Below are 20,799 nucleotides of genomic sequence, written 5' to 3' on the forward strand. Positions count from 1 at the left end.
AATAGTTTTCAATCTAGATTTAAAAGTCAATCGCTCCAGTGGCATCCTAATATCGTAAGGAAGAGCGTTCCAGACGGCCGCAAAAGCATGCAGTAATTCATTTTTGTTTGATGGCTAATAGAGTACGCTTCTTCTGCAACAGAAACGTGGGTTAATTACCCTGGGTTTCCATAACCGCTTAATTGTAGGTCTAACCCTACCCATGCTGGCCCAAAAGAGCATCTGATTTGCCGAACAACGGAGGATAAATGGGTGCGGCACGTGTTTGGTTTGCCGACAACCGGTAGCAGCGGTGTCAATATCGGCCTGGATGGAGTAAGCTCGTGAAGGATACTACTGGGAAGTTGAAGGCAGCCGCCTTGCAGCAACAACGGGAGGCGGAGGAGTGATGATCACAAGAACGAGTGGAGCGCCGGGCGGCTCAAGCGGTGTGGTGGCGCAGTGGGGAGCGCGAGTGGCACATTTTACAGCCATCTTATTTAGTTAACCCAAAACACCTGGGCCTGTCCCGTGACCTCCTACCGGCCAGCCTTTGAAACTTCAAGTGGCGTCAAAGTGCACCTATCCTGGCATAAATACCGTCATGACATCGCCACCACTTGGTAAGTGACGGCGGTTGTTGTTACCAATGTTGATCTGCCTGTGTATGTGATTGCGTGTGCATGTGTGTGTGCGTGCACAGATGGGCGAGTCAGGCCCTGTGTGGGAGACATCCTCCGATAATCTCGTCTGCGTCATCTCTTCACCAAAGAAATCCACCAAACTGCACGGCATGAAGAGCTTCATCGAGTACCAAATAACCCCTAACGTAAGCACTGGAGTGCTGCATGACAGCGACACACTCTTTTTAAGACACTGATCCCTCTTTTTCCACTGGCACATACGAGCTGAGCCAGCGTGCCACCCTCCCAATATTGGTGGATTCCCACCGGCTATTTGCCATTCCGATTTGGAACCAAACTAAGATGCGCTGGCCTCACAAGACATCTGAGTCTGACTCGGGGGGCCAAGCAGGGCCAGAAGTGGGGATAATTACACGTTTGGGTTGCGCAGTGGCGAGATGTCAGTTACCTCGCCTGGTATACAGGAGGTCATGGCTTCGATCCCAACCCTGACGCCTGTATATTCGGAGTTTGCGTGTTCTTTCCGTGGTCGCGTGGATTTTTATCCAGGTCCTCCGGGTTTTCACTTCACGTTTAATGCGTTTAGAGTATTTGGCTACTACTATAAATGTCCACGTGATAAGCCACTTCATTGGGTTATCATGTCTGGCCAGGTCGCGTTTGGAAAAGAGCTATATAGCTCAGTGGGCCTTACCTGCTTAAATAAAAAATAGTATCTCGTATATTGTGTGTGATGTCAGCGACACGGCCCACTTCTGCAGTGGAAAAACAGCCTGGCGTCTCGTGAGCCGTGCCAGGCTGGCTCGACACGGCCCTGGCGTGGCTCGGTTGAATAGTCAAAAGTAGATATTAGTTCAGCTGTGCTGAGACGAGAGTCATGCTAGATATGAAAACTCAAGTCTACTATTAGGTCAACCCATGGCCTTGAACTCAGGCGTCAAGGTGCCAGCTGAATGTTCTGACAAAGACAGACCACCCTTCTGAGATACATCCATCACTGAGTTTTAAACGCATTACAGTATTAGGAGCTGATGGCTTCTTAACCTGCACATCAGAGACACCCAGCCACAGGGGACAAACCCAGGCCGAAAGAGGTGTGGACCTGCCTCTAGCGCAAAAATTTTACCTCGGTATCTTGACACGGACATTATGTATGCATGTATGTTGAACTTATTTCGCACAGTACGTAGCCAACCATGCTAATCACTGAGCCCTAGAGCTGTAACCTAGGTCTTCAGGAGGTGCTGCCTTACTGCACTAACTCTGACCCCGTGCCTGACCCTGCAGGACAGCCTAAAACCCGTGTCCCGACGCTACAAACATTTTGATTGGCTGCTGGAGCGGCTGATAAGCAAGTTCTCGGCGATGGTTCTCATCCCGTCGCTCCCCGACAAGCAGGTGGCAGGTGAGTGCTCCCAGCATGCCTCTTGCCCTCGGCATGTCATCATCATCATCTGTGAAACGATTATGAAAAGAACGAGAAAAGAAATCGTACAATAAAACATCAAATGATTGACAAGGTCAGACTAAAGCAATGGGAGCGTCAGCTCGGGATGGGTGACCCCTCCGAGGTTCCGCACACCGCACCCGCAAGGTTTCACTCGGCACGACGAGCCGGAGCCACGTCGACCCTGCCCCCCCTCCCCCCTGTGCCCCCCCCCCCCGTGCCCCCCCAATCTCCACCTAATCTGCCGCCACATCCCGACACGCAGGGCGCTTTGAGGACGACTTTGTGGCGTTGAGGATGGAGCGGCTGCAGGCGTGGATGTCGCGCATCTGCCTTCACCCCATCCTGTCCTCGAGCTCCGTCTTCCAGCACTTCCTGCACGCCGCCACCGAGAAGGTCGCTCGGGGCTGGGTGTGCCGCACGTCACCAGAGCCACCACAATTGCGTCGTCCGTTGGGTTGAATTATTGTCATGTTGTCATTGTCGTTACTCATTTAAATTTTTACAATGTTTTGTTTCTGTACACTTTTTTTTATCAGCCACACTCCAAAGTATGCATTCATTAAAATGTGAACTCTACCTGTTCCGTCTGTACGGGACAGAGTGTTGCCCCCTCGCGCGCCTGGGCTTTCTACGGGCGCTCCGGTTTTCTCCCACATGTACACACTCGATAAGTGACCGATAACACCTTCACAAATAGAGGACCGCAGAGCTTGGGCAATTGTTGGTGCCGGCTCACCGCGTGGCTGCTGCCTTCCTTGCGCCTCCGAACAGCGTGCGTCGGCGGCGCATTAGAAGTCGAACTTGTTATCAAAGGACCGTGTCACCGACCGCATGACCTCTCATGGCATCATTGGCAAAGGCTGCTCTCGCCGTCATTCCGGTTTCGTGAGTGATTTGTCCGATCTGAGTGTTGTTGGGGGGACGGGGGGTGGTGCGGCCACGGGAGCGGCGCCATTCCTGCGTGGGCTCGTAATCCGTCCGCTTCGACCATCGGCCGCCGACTCAAGTGCGCAGCGTTCCAAATAACGAACATCCGTCTCCTTTGAATTACCAGACGTTGCTATAGAAAGCTATTCTCCAGCAGCACCCTCATGGCAAGGCGCTGCCCAGCACATACTATGCCTGTCTTCGATAGACACCCACCCCCAAGGCTGTTGGAGGTGCGTCTGCCATCCATCACAGTCATTTAGCCCATGAGTCTTGGGGCCTGTCCAATGACTCTGTGCCAGCGAGCCTTTGACATCTCGGCACACTGAGTTAGAGTCAACCCCCTTAAGCCAGATTGACATCTGAGTCGTCAGTTGTACAACTTAGTTGCATGCAACTGAATTGCTAATATGTGAACGCCTCTGCAACTGGTTGTGAGCAGTTGTGTAACGAGTTGCTCACAAGTTGAGGCAGATTAAATTTCCAAGCATTGATTTGCTCAGCGATCTGGTTGTGCAAGTGTGGATCTGGCTTTGGGTGATTTAATTCCATCTAATAAATTGATAGGTGGTTGTTGAAATTGAAACATCAACTTTACATTAACCAGCTCCTTGAGACGTATGCTTGTAAACCTACAGAATGCACCACGACGACAAAGACGATAATGTTGATGATGATGATGATGTCGGTGACGAAGTGGTTTCTCTTTACATGTGTTCACCACCAGGAGTGGAAGGAAGGCAAGAGACGTGCGGAGAAGGATGACGCAGTCGGGGGAGCGATATTCTCTAAACTTGAAATGTTCAACGCCGTGGAATTCCACGCAGATGAGATGTGAGTCAGACCCTGCGGGAACACTGTGATCACTACAGGGAGACAATTAAGTCCACGGGCTGGTGGAATCTCTCGAGGAAGGTTTTCCGTGAGCCCCCCGCCCCCCCCCGTTCAAACGGGGCAACCGGTCTGGCAGCCTGAACCTCACGGGAGCCTCGCCGGTAAAACATGACCTTGGGATTTGGGAAACGTTAATCTTTGCAAGGAAGTGGAGCGGTTGTGCAATGGCCAATGCACCGTACTATGAAAACAATGATCTGAATTAAATTCCGGACCACGGATAACATAGACAGCTAGTGACATTAAATTGGTGCAGGTCTCCACCTTCACCAATCCGCATTGACCAGCGTATTGAAGTTTGGCTAAGCAACTCCAATGACCAACATGGCATGGGAAGCGCTGGCATTAAAAAATGAATTCTTTTTTAAATATGAATCCTTCTGCCAATTAATTGATTTTCTTTTTGTAAATTAAAAAAAACTCCCAGGTATCTTTTTGGTTTTATAATTCACCGGCACAGTCGATAATCTCCTCGTGTGCATTATCACCGCACACATCTCAACATTTTTGTTTTTTTTTGTTGCGGCTGCACCCGATTCAATAGCCGAATGGCTCACAGGGCTATACCTAAAAAATGAACTTGAACTTGAATGAAATAGCATTTTTAAAATCAAGAACAACAAAGTCCTTTCAAGAACAACAAAGCTATTTCATTGCTCGGTTTATGAAAATAAAACACAACAGCACTCTACTGCCTAAGATTTTCGCGGTTGTGCTCTACAGCTCTCCGATAGGTTTCCGGCTTGCCCGCGTGTTGTTTGACATACGTGTGCTTGCAGATTCTTCAGGAAACTGAAGCGACCAGCTCACGTTCTCGTTGGACCTACGAGACAAAATGACCGCCGTGCCGTGTGCTTTGTGTGTTTTGCAGGGAGAAAAGGGTAGATAATTTCGGGAAGTTTTTCCGTTCAGCGGACGACAGCGTGAAGCAGCTGCTCGCCGTTGGAAACGTGCACTACCGCCGATGCACCACAGGTGCTCCAGACGCCGTAACTGGGCCGTTGTGCGCAGGGTGTGGGCACGTGTGTTCCCGCAGGCTGCGATACCAGGCAGTCTTGGTATAATGTGACTTGTGGCTGCATCTGCGGCATCAAAGCTACGCCGCCTGCTGCGCATATTTAATTCTATGCTTCTATCACCTTAAATCAACAGAGAAGTTTAACCTCTCTAAGCCCTGCCCCCTTACTCTTTAATCCCCACCCCTTCCTGATTAGGCTCCACCTATTCCTCTTTGGGCTCCTTTCCTTTTTAGGACCCGCCCCTTATTCTCTAGGCCCTGCCTCTATCTGTTTAGACCCCTCCCCTTCTCCCCAGACGGGGGGTTTTTGGGCTTGTTTGGGTAATGGTGTGGGTTGTGGAAGGGGAGTGGGAGTGTGCTTGCATGGCAGTAGGAGGTAGGGACAGGAGCTAGTGGTGGATGGGGACAATAGGCGTAGGGGTGCGGTGGCTTCCCGATGACCAAAATTTCTCTTAGAGCAGCAATGTAATCATTGTTGATGTGTCTGGGTAGCTGGCTCATGTTGGTACTAATGCTGATCGCCCGTGTCTAAGCTCTTGAGCCAGCGCCACTGAGAGTCAGGTTCTGGATTTGCCAGTGGTGAAATTTTATTCTCAACTGTGGTCATTTCCTTTCTCTTGACCTGGTCACCTATTAAATGCACTCAAGTTCACATGTAAGAGAATATTTATTATATGTGGCCAGGTAGTTCAGTTGTAGAGCAAGCCAAGGCCGTAATTATAATATATATTGGGGGGGGCATCCCCCCCCCCCCCAATATTCAAATATGCTCAAAATGTCCCCCCCAATATATCGCTATAAAATAGATTCATGTTTATATGATTGTAGTTATGGTTGTATTTTATTAATCCCTAATCTCTGCCGTTACATACAATGAAACAAGAAGAGGTAAAACAGTTAAAACAGAGCAATGTAATACAATACACTATTAGACATTATTGTAAAACATTTATAAAAAGTCCATCCCATGTGTTCGTGAATTTTTTTTTTATTTTACGGCCTTGGAGCAAGCCGCTCACAATTGGAAGGTTGCGAGTTCAATTCCTGGTTGGCAGGAGCTGACTCAGCCCATCATTCCTCTTGGGTCGATAAATAGGAACCACTTGGTGATGAGGTTAACAATGGTTAACCCTATGGATTAGACTTGCCCACGCCAGAGGAATGTGGAATGTCCATTATTGTATTGGTGGGCTGTAAGCTGGATATGAGCACCATCCCCAGTGCTCATTTGAGCAGGAAATCACTTCGATTTTGATATATTAACTTGATTTGTACTACATTTATCCGCTCCAGGTTCCGTGAGGTTTGTGTTAGCACAAGACAGATGCGCTTTAAAGCCTTCACAGCATGCAGGGGGTAATGGTCTGTGGGTGTTTGAAGACACCCCTTGAAATGTATTTATATTGAACTTCTTTCGCACCGCACGTACCCAACCTTGCTAATCGAAGGTGCAGGGGGAGGACAGCAAACTAAACAGAAAAATAAGTTCTAAAATGTTTTAGTTTTTTATTTAGATTCAAAAGTGCATAGCTACAGTTGCTTCTTAATATGGGAAGGAAAAGCATTCCAGACGGCCGCAGAAGCACATCTGAAAACACGCGATGAGGTGATCGTCTACGTTCGATGGCTAGCTAGAATCCGCTGCGAGTATGACCGGAGTTCACGTGATGGCTTATGATCCTTGACGAGATCAACAAGGTATTGTGGTTCATTTGTAGCAAGTACTTTGTGTAATGAGTGCGACCCACTCTTGCGATGCGAGTCGCCGCAGCCGGTTTAGGGATCACCGGACTCTCCGTGCGAATGGAGAGTTCTTAGTATTCTACTTACGCTTTTCCGTGTCATCTTCCAGAACTTCCCAAGGATTATCGAGGTCTGGGGAAAGCCTTGAAGGACGTTTCACAGTCTTTCAGCATGAGCAACCATCACGGTAAGCACCGTACTACTCGGGACCAACTAACTAACTCGGGACCAACTAAACTTCAAAGGTAGAGGTGCAGCCCTGAAATTGTTCGCTCGAGCAAAGTGCTGACGGAAGGGCCTCCACCAGAGAGAGCGTTATAGAGAGCCCCTGGTAGAAGGTATTTGGCCTACTCTTCCAGGCTGGCAAGTACGTCTTGCAAGGGGTGAGAGTAGTTGCACTGTAGCCCATCATACGCGACCTGCCGATCGATTGGGTTGTTCCCCATTGATGCTGCTGGGTGGACAGAGGCATTGGGGGTGAGTTGGCAATTTAAAAAAACGTGAACTAGTGTTTGAACTGCCGCGCCGGGAGATGGAACCGTAATAATTAAGAGTTTATTTGCAGTTACTGCACGCTAGTTGACGTTTCACGGCGCGTGGCAAACTTCAGTCCCACAAACCCAGTGGATTTTGACTAGAGTGTCAGGCTTATCAATCGCCCACTATCCGGGAACGTGTTAACATTTGGTGGGGGGCTATGCATGGCTGTGATCCAGCATTGTGGAGGCTGCGAGAGTTGGTGGATCACGCACATGTGGAGCTCATTTCCGTACTCTGGTTCTCCAGGAGAAGGCAGTACGGCAAATCGAATAATCTCCATCTGTTTCGATCTGTACAGGGATACGAGGGGGTTGCCCCCTCGCCCGCGTAGGTTTTCTCCGGGTTGCTCCGGTTTCCTCCAATTTGTATCAACACTGGCTGAAGACGTCTTCACGTAAAAGAAAACCGAATGTAGAAGGACCCTCTTGTAGAATATTCCTTGGACTCGGTGTGGCTTAGCTGGACAAATATGTAATAGTAATAATTTTTTATATTTTGTATAATAATAATTCGTCGCGCATAGTCTGCGTAGGACCGTTGCGCCAAGCATGTGACCTCTTGCGACAGCGTTCGCATAAACTGCTCTTGGCTGCCATATCCGGCGTCTCGAGTGATTTGTTCGATCCACGGATCACGGGTGGGGGGGTCGGGGGCGACCACGGGGAGGGTGGCACCATTCACTTCGAACGTCGACCGCCAACTGAAGTTGCGCAATTTGCTGCAGGAGTTTACGCATCAAGACGGGGCGACGTGTCCACAAAGTGACGGCCGTCTCCCTCGAACTGAGCTCTCGATCACGAGGAGACCCGTAGCAGATGCAATGGTGACATTCCTGTCGAACCATCAGATGCAATAATAATAATATATAATAATAATAATACCAATAATAATTATTAGAAGGTTATGTGAATCAATTGCAATGTGTGTCTGCTGTGATCTCCGCACCCTAATATGGACTCAAATGCTTCTCAAGCTGAGGGGTCGCTCACCAATGCGCTCTCCTTCGCCGGGAAGACCTACACTGAGATTGGGGACCTTGTGGCCAGCCAGGTGAGATTGTGGGCTAAAGTTATCGCTGCTGCTAATCAGTGGCTTAGCGATAGCGTTAATGTCAACGCACTATGTACACGTGCACAGTTGACCATCGGTTATCCGGCGCGCGATTATCCAGCTGCTTCCAACATTATCCGGCACCGTGTACTTGACAAAAAAAGTAGCTTCGCTTGATTTTAGTGTCAAATATATACGGTACATTATACACTACACTTACCAACTTAAACGATGAAAATACTGCAGGTATATACATTTTTCATGACGAAAAACTACAGAAATAACAAAAAATATACAGCGCGATGCGGCGAAAAGTGCATGTAATTCAGCGTTCGCTGGAGCACCGGTCTGAAGGCTATACCAGTCCAGCGATCGTCAAACACATGTTGTTGAAACAAGAGCATAGTACATCACCCCATGCAGAGTCTCTTCGAGATTGGACTGCTAAGTACGGTACAGTAAATACAGTAACTTTTTACAGTAAGATATGTTTTGTCTATTTGTATGTTTATTTATGCCAATTGCATATGGTAAACAAAATTAAAACATTTACAACACCTATAAACATAATGTTACGCAAGAATGTGCAAAATCATGATGTGATTATCCGGCGTTTTTGAAAATCCGGCGCCCCCTTCCCCCCGAAGCCGCTAGATAATCGATGGTTTACTGTACGTTGAACTTCTTTCGCACTGTACATAGCCAACTGTGCTAATCAGAGGTGCGGGGGAAGGACACAAAACTGAACACAAAGAGCAGTTCTAAGGAAATTAGTTTTCAATCTAGATTTTAAAGTGCATAGCTCCAGTAGCTTCCTAATATTGGAAAGAAGAGCATCCCAGAGGGCCGTCTTTGTTCGATGGCTTGTTAGAATGCAATAAAATAGATAAGCAGATAATACGTCGCCTTGGAAAATAAAAAAAATCCGCAAACTCTATCACCCCACGGCCTTCTTGGAGTGCATAATTACAGCGACATTGAGTCAGTCCTGTGCAAGCAAAACTCTAGAACGGTCCAGAGCTTTGCTTGTCTTGAATCAACGCTGCTGAATTTGTGCACTCCCAAAAGGCTGTGTGAATAATGGGTTGTGTAAAAAAAAATACCGTAATTAGTTTTACGTGGAGAGACAGATATATGAAGGAGACGCATGTCTGCTTGTTACGTATATTTTTCACAATAATGGAAATGATTGTTAGATTGGAATGTAGCTCTGTGTCGGTGCTCGTGTAAGTGATGGCATTAGAGTTATAGGTGATACGAACATAAGGGCTAGTTTTGGGTTTCGGTGTTGTCATTTTCAGGTTAGTGCTATGATTATCGTCAGAAAAAACGACATTGCTTGCATTGTGGTTATGGTAATGGTATTGTTTTATTGTTGGTGTAAATGCTATTGCTGAGGCTATTGTGGGCCATTAGGTTGTTGTTTGGGTTAGCGTTAGGGTTACAATTCCATTGTCAAGAGTTGTATAAAATATTGCGAGAGACAGCGACGGCTTGGTGAGCCCTACATCCAGCTGATGATGATTCTTCACGCGGATACGGTTTGAGTCGCGATCGTAAATTGAGCATCCACATTTCAAGTGGAGTTGATGTCTTTAGGAGAAGTGAGTGATGATGTCCTGATATAATAGCAAGCGCACTCGTGGTGTGTTTCTCCAGTCCAAGATGGATCTCCGTCTCTTCCTGGACTCAAGCTGTGAATACAAAAGTCTCCTCTCTGGCTTTCCTGAAATTCTCTCCATTCAAAAGGTGCTTTTCTCCCACAGGAATGATCATTTTAGCTGGGCGGTGGTGGCTATGCGCACGCCTGTGTTCCAGCACCGTGGAGGTGGGGGTTGGAGGATCACAGACAGATGTTGCAAAATTACCTTCCCATGGGAGTTAAGGGTGCCATTCCCTGGCTTGCCAGGAGAAAGCGGTACAGCAAGTGTGAACTAAAAGCTTCTGTTCAATTTACATGGGATAGAGTGTTACCCCCTCGCATGCATGGGTTTTCTCCAGGTGCTCCAGTTTCCTCCCATATTTAAACACTCATTAATTGGCTGACAACAGTTCGATTTAAAGCTTTCGTGACTGCAGGGATTCATCTTCTTGGTTCTTTCAGTAAAGTCACGTAGAAGGGAAGTAATAAAATAATAAAAATCAAACATAATAAAACAATTCTCACGACGTTTCGGCCACAACGCAAGCAGCCGTCCTCAGGTGAAACCCTGAGGACGGCTGCTTATTATGTTAAATTTTTATTATTTTATTACTTCCCTTCTATGTGACTTTAGCGAAAGAACCAAGAAGATGGCTGACAACATCTTAATATATAGGGGACCGCAGAACTTGGGGGTAGGTGTATTTGGCACTGGCTCACCGAGAGTGAGTGACTACCACGCAGCGCGGTACAAGTTAAAATGATTATTTCTTTGTCGACCTTTGACGACCTTGCTGACTCTCAAGACTCCCTCACTTGGGATGTTTGGCCATTTCCACGTTCATTCTGTTTACATTTGGAGGGAAATTGGAGTTTGCAGAGAGATTCTAGATTTGAAGCTTTCGTGACTGCAAGGATTCGTATTCATCGGTTTTTTCGGTAAAGTCACGTAGGTAAAAAAATAATAATAAATAAAAATAATAGAAATAACAATAGAAAATTTTTTATAAATCACGACGTTTCGGAGGCAACACAAGTCTCCGTCATCAGGTGGGACCGTCACAGCTAAATTTACTGTATCAAGTGAGGCAACATTCCAAGAGACAAGCTCTTAAATACAAGTCCGTGCATACAAAGGAAGAACACTCCACCTGCACACAAACTTACTTAACGTCATCGCAAACACGTGTACCTTCATCATAAAAATCATCATAAAAAAAAATTACTTCTCATCAACATTGAGCAGCTAACCCTGATTTGATCTAAAAGAGCAATGAGCGTCCACACGTCTGCTGGTACCACACGGCGGCCTCGTGAAACGCCGCCTCTACAGCGGCCTTCCGCCAGGCTGTCTGGCCACGACTGGTGGTGCTGCAGTGGCTAGATGTGAATTACCTCGCCAGGCAGACAGGAGGTCGTTGATTTTCGATCCCGACCCTGCATGCTCTCTATTTGGTCGCGTGGATTTTTTTTGACGGGTCCTCCGGTTTTTCCCTCCGCATTTAGAGACATGCGTTTTTGAGTATTTGGCTGCTATACATTTCCACGTAATGATAAGCCACTTCGTTCTGAAAAAAGAGCTACATAGCTGAGTGGGCCTTACCTGGTAAAATGAAATTAGTTTAGTTCTAGTTTTTAGTCTTGCAGGTCACCGCCGGCGGGCCAAATCTCCGCAAGGCAATGCCAACGCCAACGCCGTGTGCTTTGTCCCCGCCGTGGCGTGGTTGCCGCCTCGCCCGTCCGGCAGGCGGGACTCGACAAGATCAAGGAGTGCGACCGGCTGATCCAGATTAACAAGATGGCCGCCGGAGAGAAGGACGGAGTTGTGCAGAGAGTGCACGTCATGTCGCTCGGCCTGCAGGGTGAGGACGAGCACGCGCCCCATCGCCTCCTCTCCGCCCCCCCCCCCCCCCCACCAGACACCAAAGACAAAGATCCCCGTATAGCCTTATCAGACTGTTGGGGCAAGTGCTGTTAGCGAGCACCTATGAAGGCCCGGAACGGCACACTTTGGGGTGGGTGGCCAGCACCATGCCTGGCCGCCTTTGCCGCCCTAGTGGGGATGTTTATACACTGCACCAGGTAGTTATTGGAGGCTGAGTCTACCTAGGGGAGGTCCAGGGTCGGTTAAGATATTCGTCACCGATGTTGGCCGTGAGCGGGAATCAAACTCGGGTTGCCGGGTTTGTAGCACTGCGCACTAACCGCTCACCGGACACCACCACCGCCCCTCCACCCCTCAATGAGATATTCATACTATGTGCGAAAAAAGTTTTGCTGGCTGGCGCGGGCTGGTGCTGTCATTGTGCACATCTGCGCCATGACGTTGCCCGCATCTCGCGGTGTTGAGCCAGGTTCGTAGGTCATCGTGAAGATGACCTAATATAAGCAACAATTTACTACAGAGGAGTGTTGTTCATCGAGACTTTCCCAATAGAAAACCCGGCCTTATTGATGGAAGTGTTGTACAAAACTTGGCCATAACAAACCAAGGATAATGGGCAAGCCTTCTCGGCCAAGCAGATAACCTCACTCGCCGTGCACGCCGCTCCCGCAGTCGACATCATCACGCGTGACGTACCAATATTATCTCCAATTCAAAAACTGTCGGGGGCAGGAGGGGGGGGGCAATCGCATTTTTGGAAATCTTCACAGGATCCACGCACACACGTCTCGCCGATATTTCTTCCTTTGCGTTAACTTGGGAGGGGGGGGGCCCCCTGCTTGCCGTTGCAGCCGAGGTCAACAACTTCCACGAGAGCCGCATCCGCGACTACAAGGAGAGCGTGCGCCAGCTGCTCTACAATCAGATCCAGCTGCACCAGAAGGCGAGTGTCCCCCCTGCCACAGCGCATAATGCAACACACCGCCGTTTCGGCGGCCTCGGAGACCAGCGCGCGAGGGCTGCCGGTGCCGCTGCGTTCTCCCGGCGGTAGCGAACCCGGCCCAGTGATGTGGCATAACGATCGATTGGATGCGATTACGCAGCGAATTATTTATCGATCGCATCGCTGTCGTTGTGTTGTCGTCGCGCCGTGCAATCGGACGCGCTGTGCTGTTGCACACTTTTTTTTCTCGCCCGATTATTGAGCCGGGTCATCGTCACAATCCAACGGTAATCCAATCAAGTGAACGAGTTAGAATTGTGTGGCAACACCGATCACGTGCATACGAGTGCACGGAGAGCGGTTGTTGCAGTGGTTAGCGTGATGCGCTACGAACTCAGCGAACTGAATCGATCATGTTCTCGAACTCGCAGAATTGCATTCGATTGCATTGCACTCGGTTGCATAAAGTGTTTCATCTCAGGCGACTGACGCAACGCAAATTAGTGCAATCCGGTCGCAACCCACAGCAGTTGCAACGAAATTGCACATTTGCATCACGGCCTTTAATCAAACGGAGATCCATAACACCTGGCGACCTGGTCTCGATTCCCAGCCACAGTTGACATCAGTGGCGAAGTGAGATCTAAATAAGTCCCAGGCCACCCCATTCACCAACCCACCACTGAACAGCATCGTCGACACAGCATGGAGAGGGCTCTCATCCAGCATTGGATTTTGAAAGGCTGTGTAATGTTATTAATATGCCCTAAAGGGAGAGAAAAAAATCATTGGGAATATTTCGGGAAATGCTCCTTCTCCATAGCAAAGAAGAAGGCCCACTGCCCGAAACGTCACCTTTTATAATTATATATAAGTATTTATATAGAATATGTTTAGTTTTTTTTGTGAGTGTTGTCTTTCGTGCAAATCGCATCTCGCACAATCGCTGAGGGACAGCAAATGAGTGTGAAGGTGGCAAGCCTTTCCTCTATAGATGCATATTAAGATTTTTTTAAGCCAACCAATGAATGTTATATTTATTTATATCTGTGAAGCCAACACGCCGCTTGTATGTGTTTGAGCACGGCTGTACCACTCGATGTTACCTTGTAGGATTGCTTGATTGCAGGGAGCCACGGTGGTGAGATGTTAACTACCTCGCCTGGCATGCTGCAGCATGTGGGTTCGATCCCGACCCTGATGCCTGTTGTATATTTGGAGTTTGCGTGTCTATCTCCGCGTGGTCGCGTGGATATTTCTCCGGGTCCTTCGGCTTTTCCCTCCGCATTTCGAAACATGTGTTTAGAGAATTTGGCTTCTATAAACTTCCAATTGATAAGCAACTTCGTTGAGCTATCATTTGTGATCAGCTCAGTGGGCCTTACCTGCTAAAATAAAAATGGTTTAAATAGTTTTTAATAGCATTTCGGCACATGGTTTCCGTGTCACTGAACTGATGATGACAACGGTTATTTTTCTTGACACAGATCGCCGAGATGATGAGAGAAGCCTACATGCGGTTCGAATTTGAATCCCAGTGAAGACGAAGAGAACGTGAAGTCGCCCTCTTTATTTTTGGACCGTTATCCTGACTTGCAGTAATTTTTCCATAAACAACCCAACGTTGATAAGAAGAAGAAGAAAGTTACACCAGGCTTTCCCCAGATTTCGGTTTCTGGTGAGAAAAAGAGCTCTTTATATTAGTTCTAAATTGTTCGGAAAATTATCGGTTAAAATAAAATCAATTTAAATAAAAAGTGTCTTTCCAAAAAAACCTACCCGCTGTCGGAATAAAAATGGATTCATCCTTTGTGTCGTTAGACAATTGCTTTGTGGGTGTAGGGAATACAAAGGAGAAATACGCTAAGTGACCAGAGCTAACGCGTGACTTCCACTACGCGATGAGTGCTGCTCTTGATTCATTCATAGATTAAGGCATCACGACTCTGACATTGTTGGCAAAACCAATATGCTAAATATTGATCTGTTGTGGACAGTGCTCAGCGCGGGAGGTAAAATAATGGGTTTTGAGTTTTGTTCCCACAGAATCGTCTCCATCGCCTCTTTAGCTAAGAGGCCCATTGCTGTAACTGGCAATAATTGGAAATGATCCTGCGTCTGAATTCCATCTAATCGTGCATCTCAGAGAATCACGTCAACCGGTGCCGACGGTCGGTACAGAATATCCCTCCAAAACCCCGCTTATTAAAAATGCGCATCGCCAAAAGGGAGAAAAACACTCTGCTGGTCTGCACGATGCGGTCTCACGTGCTCCCTGCGTCCACAACGCGCTGCAGCTCCGTGCCAGAACGAGCCAAACGAATGACGACGTGAGCGCCTCTGCGTTGATGCACCGGTACGGAGCGTCCATGGGGCGTACCGCATTCTCCGCATTTTTGTTTAAAGCGAAAGTTGTTATACGCTTGGGGAATGCTTCTGTTCTTTGGGAAGACGTGCGTTCATCTCGTTGTTCAGAAGACATTTCCCCGATTTAAAGCAGTGCGTTCATAATCATTTTCTGGGAAGATGGTTTGCCATCGCAGTACATCCCCACCCATGAGGACAAAAGACCAGATGTTCAGAAGCCCCTTGCAGAAGACATCCTTCCCCCATTATAAAGCAGCGTGCTCGTAATCCTCTTCCAGACGATGGTTGTTCATAGTGATACATTGTCTTGCAGATGATGTGCGTTAATCTAATTGTTCAAAATTATCGTATGGAAGACATCTTATCTTTTTAAAACAGCAACGTCCATAATCATCTGCTAGAGGACTGCTGTCCATAGCAATACAGTATTCTCACGATTATAAAAAAAACTTTATTTTAAGTTATAATTGAACGGAAAGGTTTTTGGGGTGCATCTGTTACTTTCTCACAGCATCTTATTCCCTGGAGAAGCAGGACCTCGAAAACCTCGTGGGCTTTGAGGAGAAAATCGAAAGAATTGTAGGTGTGGTTGGAGAAAACGTTACAATAAATCTTGGCGTTCGTGACTGCAGGAATTCACATTCTTGGGGTCTTTCAGTAAAGTCACGTAGATAGGTTCAAAGAAGATAACAAAAAACTATCATGTTTCGATCGCAACACGAGCGGTCGTCATCAGGAAAAGGGGTAACAAGAAAGTCAGTCTCGTCGTTCAAAGGCGTCTCCCCTCGCATGGGAGTTCTGTACGGACTGCACAAACACGGCACTGTAGAATGCAGTGACTGTAAGGTTGAGCTAAAGATTATTAATCCTAATCAAGACACTGATTCTCAAAACCTTTTGAGGACCCATTGTGAAACTCGATGTAATTTGCTATTGAACAAAAAAAAACGACACAAACACATGCACCTCCAATTAGCACGGTTGGCTAAGTATCGTGCGAAAGAAGTTCAACACGTACATTTGGTAAAAAATGTATTATCTCGGTATTCTACAGTTTTTCAAATTGGCACGTCAATTCCTTTGTAATGTTTTCACTTTTTAATTTGCGAAGGCTCCGTTTTAGTTTTCTTCAGATCCCGGTTTTGGAGTTTCACTCACGGAACGCCACTGCCTACCACCTGGCATGAATTGTATTGCAGTCGTAGCGTGCCAATTGTCGCGCATGGCACGTTTGTACCAAGACCTCTTTGAGTTTGGAAGTTTCGGGGGAAAAGAAAAAATATATATTTTATTGTAAAAGACTTTGCAATTAAATTTTATTAAACTGAAATGTAAAAAACGCCACCAATTATGATAACATGTGCCTTTACATTTCAACGCTATGAGAAATACAATTGCTGAGCTTATACACGTTACTCTTACAAGAGCAGTGTTTTAAAACGCTGTGCCTAAGAGATGTCAAACATCTCAAAACCTGGAGCGGTGTTCAACCCATGCTCATCTGGTCTTGTGTTCGTCAGCAGTTCCGATCCGGGGTTGGTGGCTCCGGCGTGTGGTGATGCGGCTGAGCGTTAGCCGCTCGGTGTGTGCAGAGGTTCGCGGTTTGAGCCCCGTGGTCCACCCTGGTTAATACTGTTGGGTGTAATTCATCTTTGTTACGACGTGCCTTCCTTCTGCTTCACGTTGGATGTTAATGGATCTTGTGACTGGACTGGAGTCATGGTGCAAATTATATATATATTTTTTAATATACCCGCAGATTACTCGATTGGGAAACGCATCGCAGCTTTGCCCCCTACTAGTAACCGACTACAAACCTACTCGGGCTAGAGGAAGCGTAAGACTTTTGCTAATGACCTTGCACGATAAGAACGGCTCGAACACCAAATGGGCTCATTATTTGATTCGACGTGTGCATAAGTCACCTTGCTCATAGAGCGGTGCCTGTTGAGGGCAGTAGAGAAAGCCTCTGACTTTGCTCTGCGCGGATGGCTCCCTTGCGCGAGTGTGCGTTTTATTATATTCCCTCCTACACGCGGCATATGTGAATCAATAGGCCAAACATGCCAAACAAGACCGACACTCTTGAAACAAAACCTCGAGACCACTGGTCGGAATGTCGTTGTAGAAGTGCCAGTATGAAACCCCTTCGTGGTGCGGGTGGAAACATCACGGTGTCGGGATAGGATCAGTCCTGGGGTGTGCCGATCCTCGCGTTTGGCGTTGAGCAGTGCCGCTGGTGGCGTGCCGTCAGTTATCCGCACGTTTTGACCACTGCGCTCCCCCGTAGTCTGGTGACACATTCTAAAAGCAATCGACCCGTTTAAACTATGTGGAACTTATTTTTGGGAAGGCAATACTCGTATGATTATTTAGAAATGTATTCTCTAAAAATTATTACTCAATCCTCTATATATTTTGAAAGCTTAATAGCAGTTACTGTGTATTGGAGTATGGACCATATATTTTGTAAGTGCATTCATAAAAAGTCATCATCACTTTCGCATAGTGTAAGGTAACGAGTCGCATGCATAAGAGTTCCATTTGTGTTCTTGAATATTTACATGCTTTATATTTTTTTGCTGAAGTGCCATAAAATGTTACTTTAAGTCGGGCGAAGAATGCTGCGCTGTTGAGGTATTACGTTCATGGGTGATGATAAAGTGGCTTCGGCGGGCAGTCCGTGCCAGTTTACACACGTGACGGTTCTATTCCCGCTGGAGGGGCACGGTCATTTCCGTGCAGGTTTCCAGATCACGTGCCTCCACCTGCTGTCGAGTGGACGTCGGGAAAACCTTGCGGCGAGGGCATCAGTCGCATGACTACATGCCCGGGGTGATGTGCTGTGCCACTCGAATGTCTGATCTCACTGCCCAACCCAAATAAGCAGAGTGTTTTAAGGAAAATCAAACACCCAACTCATTTGTAAAGTTATCATCACCGGCGGTGGCTCATGCACGCTTGTAATCCAGCACTGTGGACGCGAATTGTTGGTGGATCACACACAGATGCTGCGAAACTCACTGTGGGCATTCAAATGTGACAAATCCTGCCTCACCAGGGGAACGCAGTAAGGCAGAGATATGGACTCCACCTGTTCCGTCTGAGTTTCCCCCTCGCGCGCTGTTTGGGTTTTCTCCGGACGTGCTGGTTTCCTTCCACATGTAAGCGCTCATTTATCTGGCTCGTAACACCTTAATATGTGGAGGACCGCAGAGCTTGGGCAAATCGTTGGCAAACCGGCTCACCACGTGACTGCTTTCTCTCCTGTGGTTCTCCGTGCCTCCAGAGTCGTTTTCGCTCTTCGAGAGTGAATACCGTGCGCATTACAAGTTGAACTTATTCTAAGTATGGTCAGCGAGCCTTGTCTTCCAAAGGGAGGTCACGTGAATTCGCATGGCTTTACAGTACATGGCAGACAGGGCCTGATAGGTGGCATGTATGCCGGTGCCACGTGCAGTTCAGCTGTTGATGATGATAATTATTCAGAGATAATTTGCTCACGTATCCAAAGAGCTCGCAATTATAATCGCTTTTCTTTGCTTAGTGTAGAGAGTGTAACGCTATTAGATAAAATAGCGATCGAGCTAGTAGCGTGCATTTGTATTTCTTAGGCTCTGCTTAGAGACAAAGTCGTTAAATACCACAAGTGTTTTCATTATAGCAGGTCAGAAATGTAGTTGAGTGTATGTGCAATCAAGTCGATGGAAAGTGCATTGTTTATACGCTCACAAATAGAAGTGTCGGTAATTTGTGATTTCAGAATGTTACAGCGTGAAATTTTATTAAACGTACCAATTGTTAATTTAATAAAGGGGTGGGTTTTTTTTCGCTATGCAGCACATATATGCAGTACATATATGCAGTACATAAATTAAAAACTCATTTCTTTAGAACTACTTTTTTGTGTTTAGTTTGTCCTTCCCCGACACCTCCGATTAGCCACGGTTGGCTACGTACGGTGCGAACGAAGTTCAACCACACACACATAGTGCGACTTGCAATTAGCGTTTGTGAATGCCCCCCCCACCCCCCCACACCCCAATCACCGGGACTCCCTTTTCCATCCGGCTGCTGCGACGGCTTCCTTGGCGCTTGGCAGGCAGAATGGGCACAGCAGCAGCCGCCAGTGGGTGCCCACACACACACAGAGGGTACCTCGTGACGATGCCAATCATTTGCTCACACCGCAGAGAGAATAAAGTATGTCTTATGCTGATGTCTTAGAGCCACAACAACACACAAAAACTAAAAACTTCTAAACGAGTTTAGGAAATATTGTGCGTAAGCTTGGATTATGTAACGCGTGTCGTCAATGTTCGTTTGTCCCCCACCTATCACCCCGCCGGAAAAGTTTTTCATTGGTGCAAGAAACGGACGTTGAGATGTCGGCGCTAGAAATGTGGGCAACCCTTCGATCAATGCGCTTGATTTTTCTACGGGCTATTACTCATTCCCCATTCATTCAATGAATTCGTCATCATTAACTGTCATCGATTTCGCCTTCACCAAATTCACGCATCATCAGATTCGTCCCCTCCCCCCCATTGCTGCCTATCATCAATTGTACTCGCCTCATCACCATGACATTCGTAAATTGTACCGTTGCTAATTCTCTGTAGAGAGCCTCGGTTAAGGCGCACACTCCGGTAAGATCCCCGCACCTGGCACCTGGAGAGACCTCCACCTGGAGACGATACCTCCACCTGGAGACGATACCTCCACCTGGAGCTTAGAGACCTCCACCTGGAGTCAAGAGACCTCCACCTGGAGCTTAGAGACCCTCCACCTGGAGACGATACCTCCACCTGGAGCTTAGAGACCTCCACCTGGAGCTTAGAGACCTCCACCTGGAGTCAAGAGACCTCCACCTGAGCTTAGAGACCTCCACTGGAGTCAAGAGACCTCCACCTGGAGACGATACCTCCACCTGGAGCTTAGAGATCTCCACCTGGAGTCAAGAGACTTCCACCTGGAGCTTAGAGACCTCCACCTGGAGCTTAGAGACCTCCATCTGGAGCTTAGAGACCTCCACCTGGAGTCAAGAGACCTCCACCTGGAGCTTAGAGACCTCCACCTGGAGACGATACCTCCACCTGGAGCTTAGAGATCTCCACCTGGAGCTTAGAGACCTCCACCTGGAGTCAAGAGACCTCCACCTGGAGCTTAGAGACCTCCACCTGGAGTCAAGAGACCTCCACCTGGAGCTTAGAGACCTCCACCTGGAGACGATACCTCCACCTGGAGCTTAGAGATCTCCACCTGGAGTCAAGAGACTTCCACCTGGAGCTTAGAGACCTCCACCTGGAGCTTAGAGACCTCCATCTGGAGCTTAGAGACCTCCACCTGGAGTCAAGAGACCTCCACCTGGAGACGATACCTCCACCTGGAGCCTAGAGACTCCGAACCTGGGGACTCGAGACCCCACACCTGGAGACGAGACCCCGCACGATGTTTTGCTAACGCCACATTGGGTCGCTCGAGTGGCTCACCTCGTACGCACGTTCCATGATCCGACGGCGCGTTTATTCTTTCAATTTCGTCGTTTGCTTGATTTGCATTCGCTGCAGATGCTTGCTAGTGACATTTTGCAATTGTGCTATTTTCAACGCCGTCGCATTACGCAGGCGACTGGAAATCCGACTGCGGTTTTCTGGGTGAGACAGTCCAACCCATAAAACTGCGATTGGCTTTTTTTAACTCAATCTTGTACCGAA

At 47.7% G+C, this 20,799-nt stretch overlaps 1 protein-coding gene across 1 annotated transcript in view; it reads left to right on the forward strand.

Annotated features, from left to right (window-relative positions):
* LOC144948672 (sorting nexin-9-like) overlaps positions 1-19,329 on the forward strand; it is a 44,339-nt gene extending 25,010 nt beyond the window's left edge. The window contains exons 7-17 of the mRNA XM_078878320.1: positions 683-808; positions 1,911-2,028; positions 2,336-2,466; positions 3,728-3,834; positions 4,766-4,869; positions 6,765-6,842; positions 8,169-8,245; positions 9,905-9,994; positions 11,635-11,749; positions 12,624-12,715; positions 14,203-19,329. Of these exons, the coding sequence (XP_078734446.1) occupies positions 683-808; positions 1,911-2,028; positions 2,336-2,466; positions 3,728-3,834; positions 4,766-4,869; positions 6,765-6,842; positions 8,169-8,245; positions 9,905-9,994; positions 11,635-11,749; positions 12,624-12,715; positions 14,203-14,256 (1,092 nt within the window). The 3' untranslated portion in view covers positions 14,257-19,329. The remainder of the gene's footprint in view (positions 1-682; positions 809-1,910; positions 2,029-2,335; positions 2,467-3,727; positions 3,835-4,765; positions 4,870-6,764; positions 6,843-8,168; positions 8,246-9,904; positions 9,995-11,634; positions 11,750-12,623; positions 12,716-14,202) is intronic.
* The last annotated feature ends 1,470 nt before the right edge of the window (positions 19,330-20,799 follow it).

The sequence above is a fragment of the Lampetra fluviatilis genome, chromosome 50, assembly GCF_964198595.1.
Source record: "Lampetra fluviatilis chromosome 50, kcLamFluv1.1, whole genome shotgun sequence".
In the NCBI taxonomy this organism is placed as follows: domain Eukaryota; kingdom Metazoa; phylum Chordata; class Hyperoartia; order Petromyzontiformes; family Petromyzontidae; genus Lampetra; species Lampetra fluviatilis.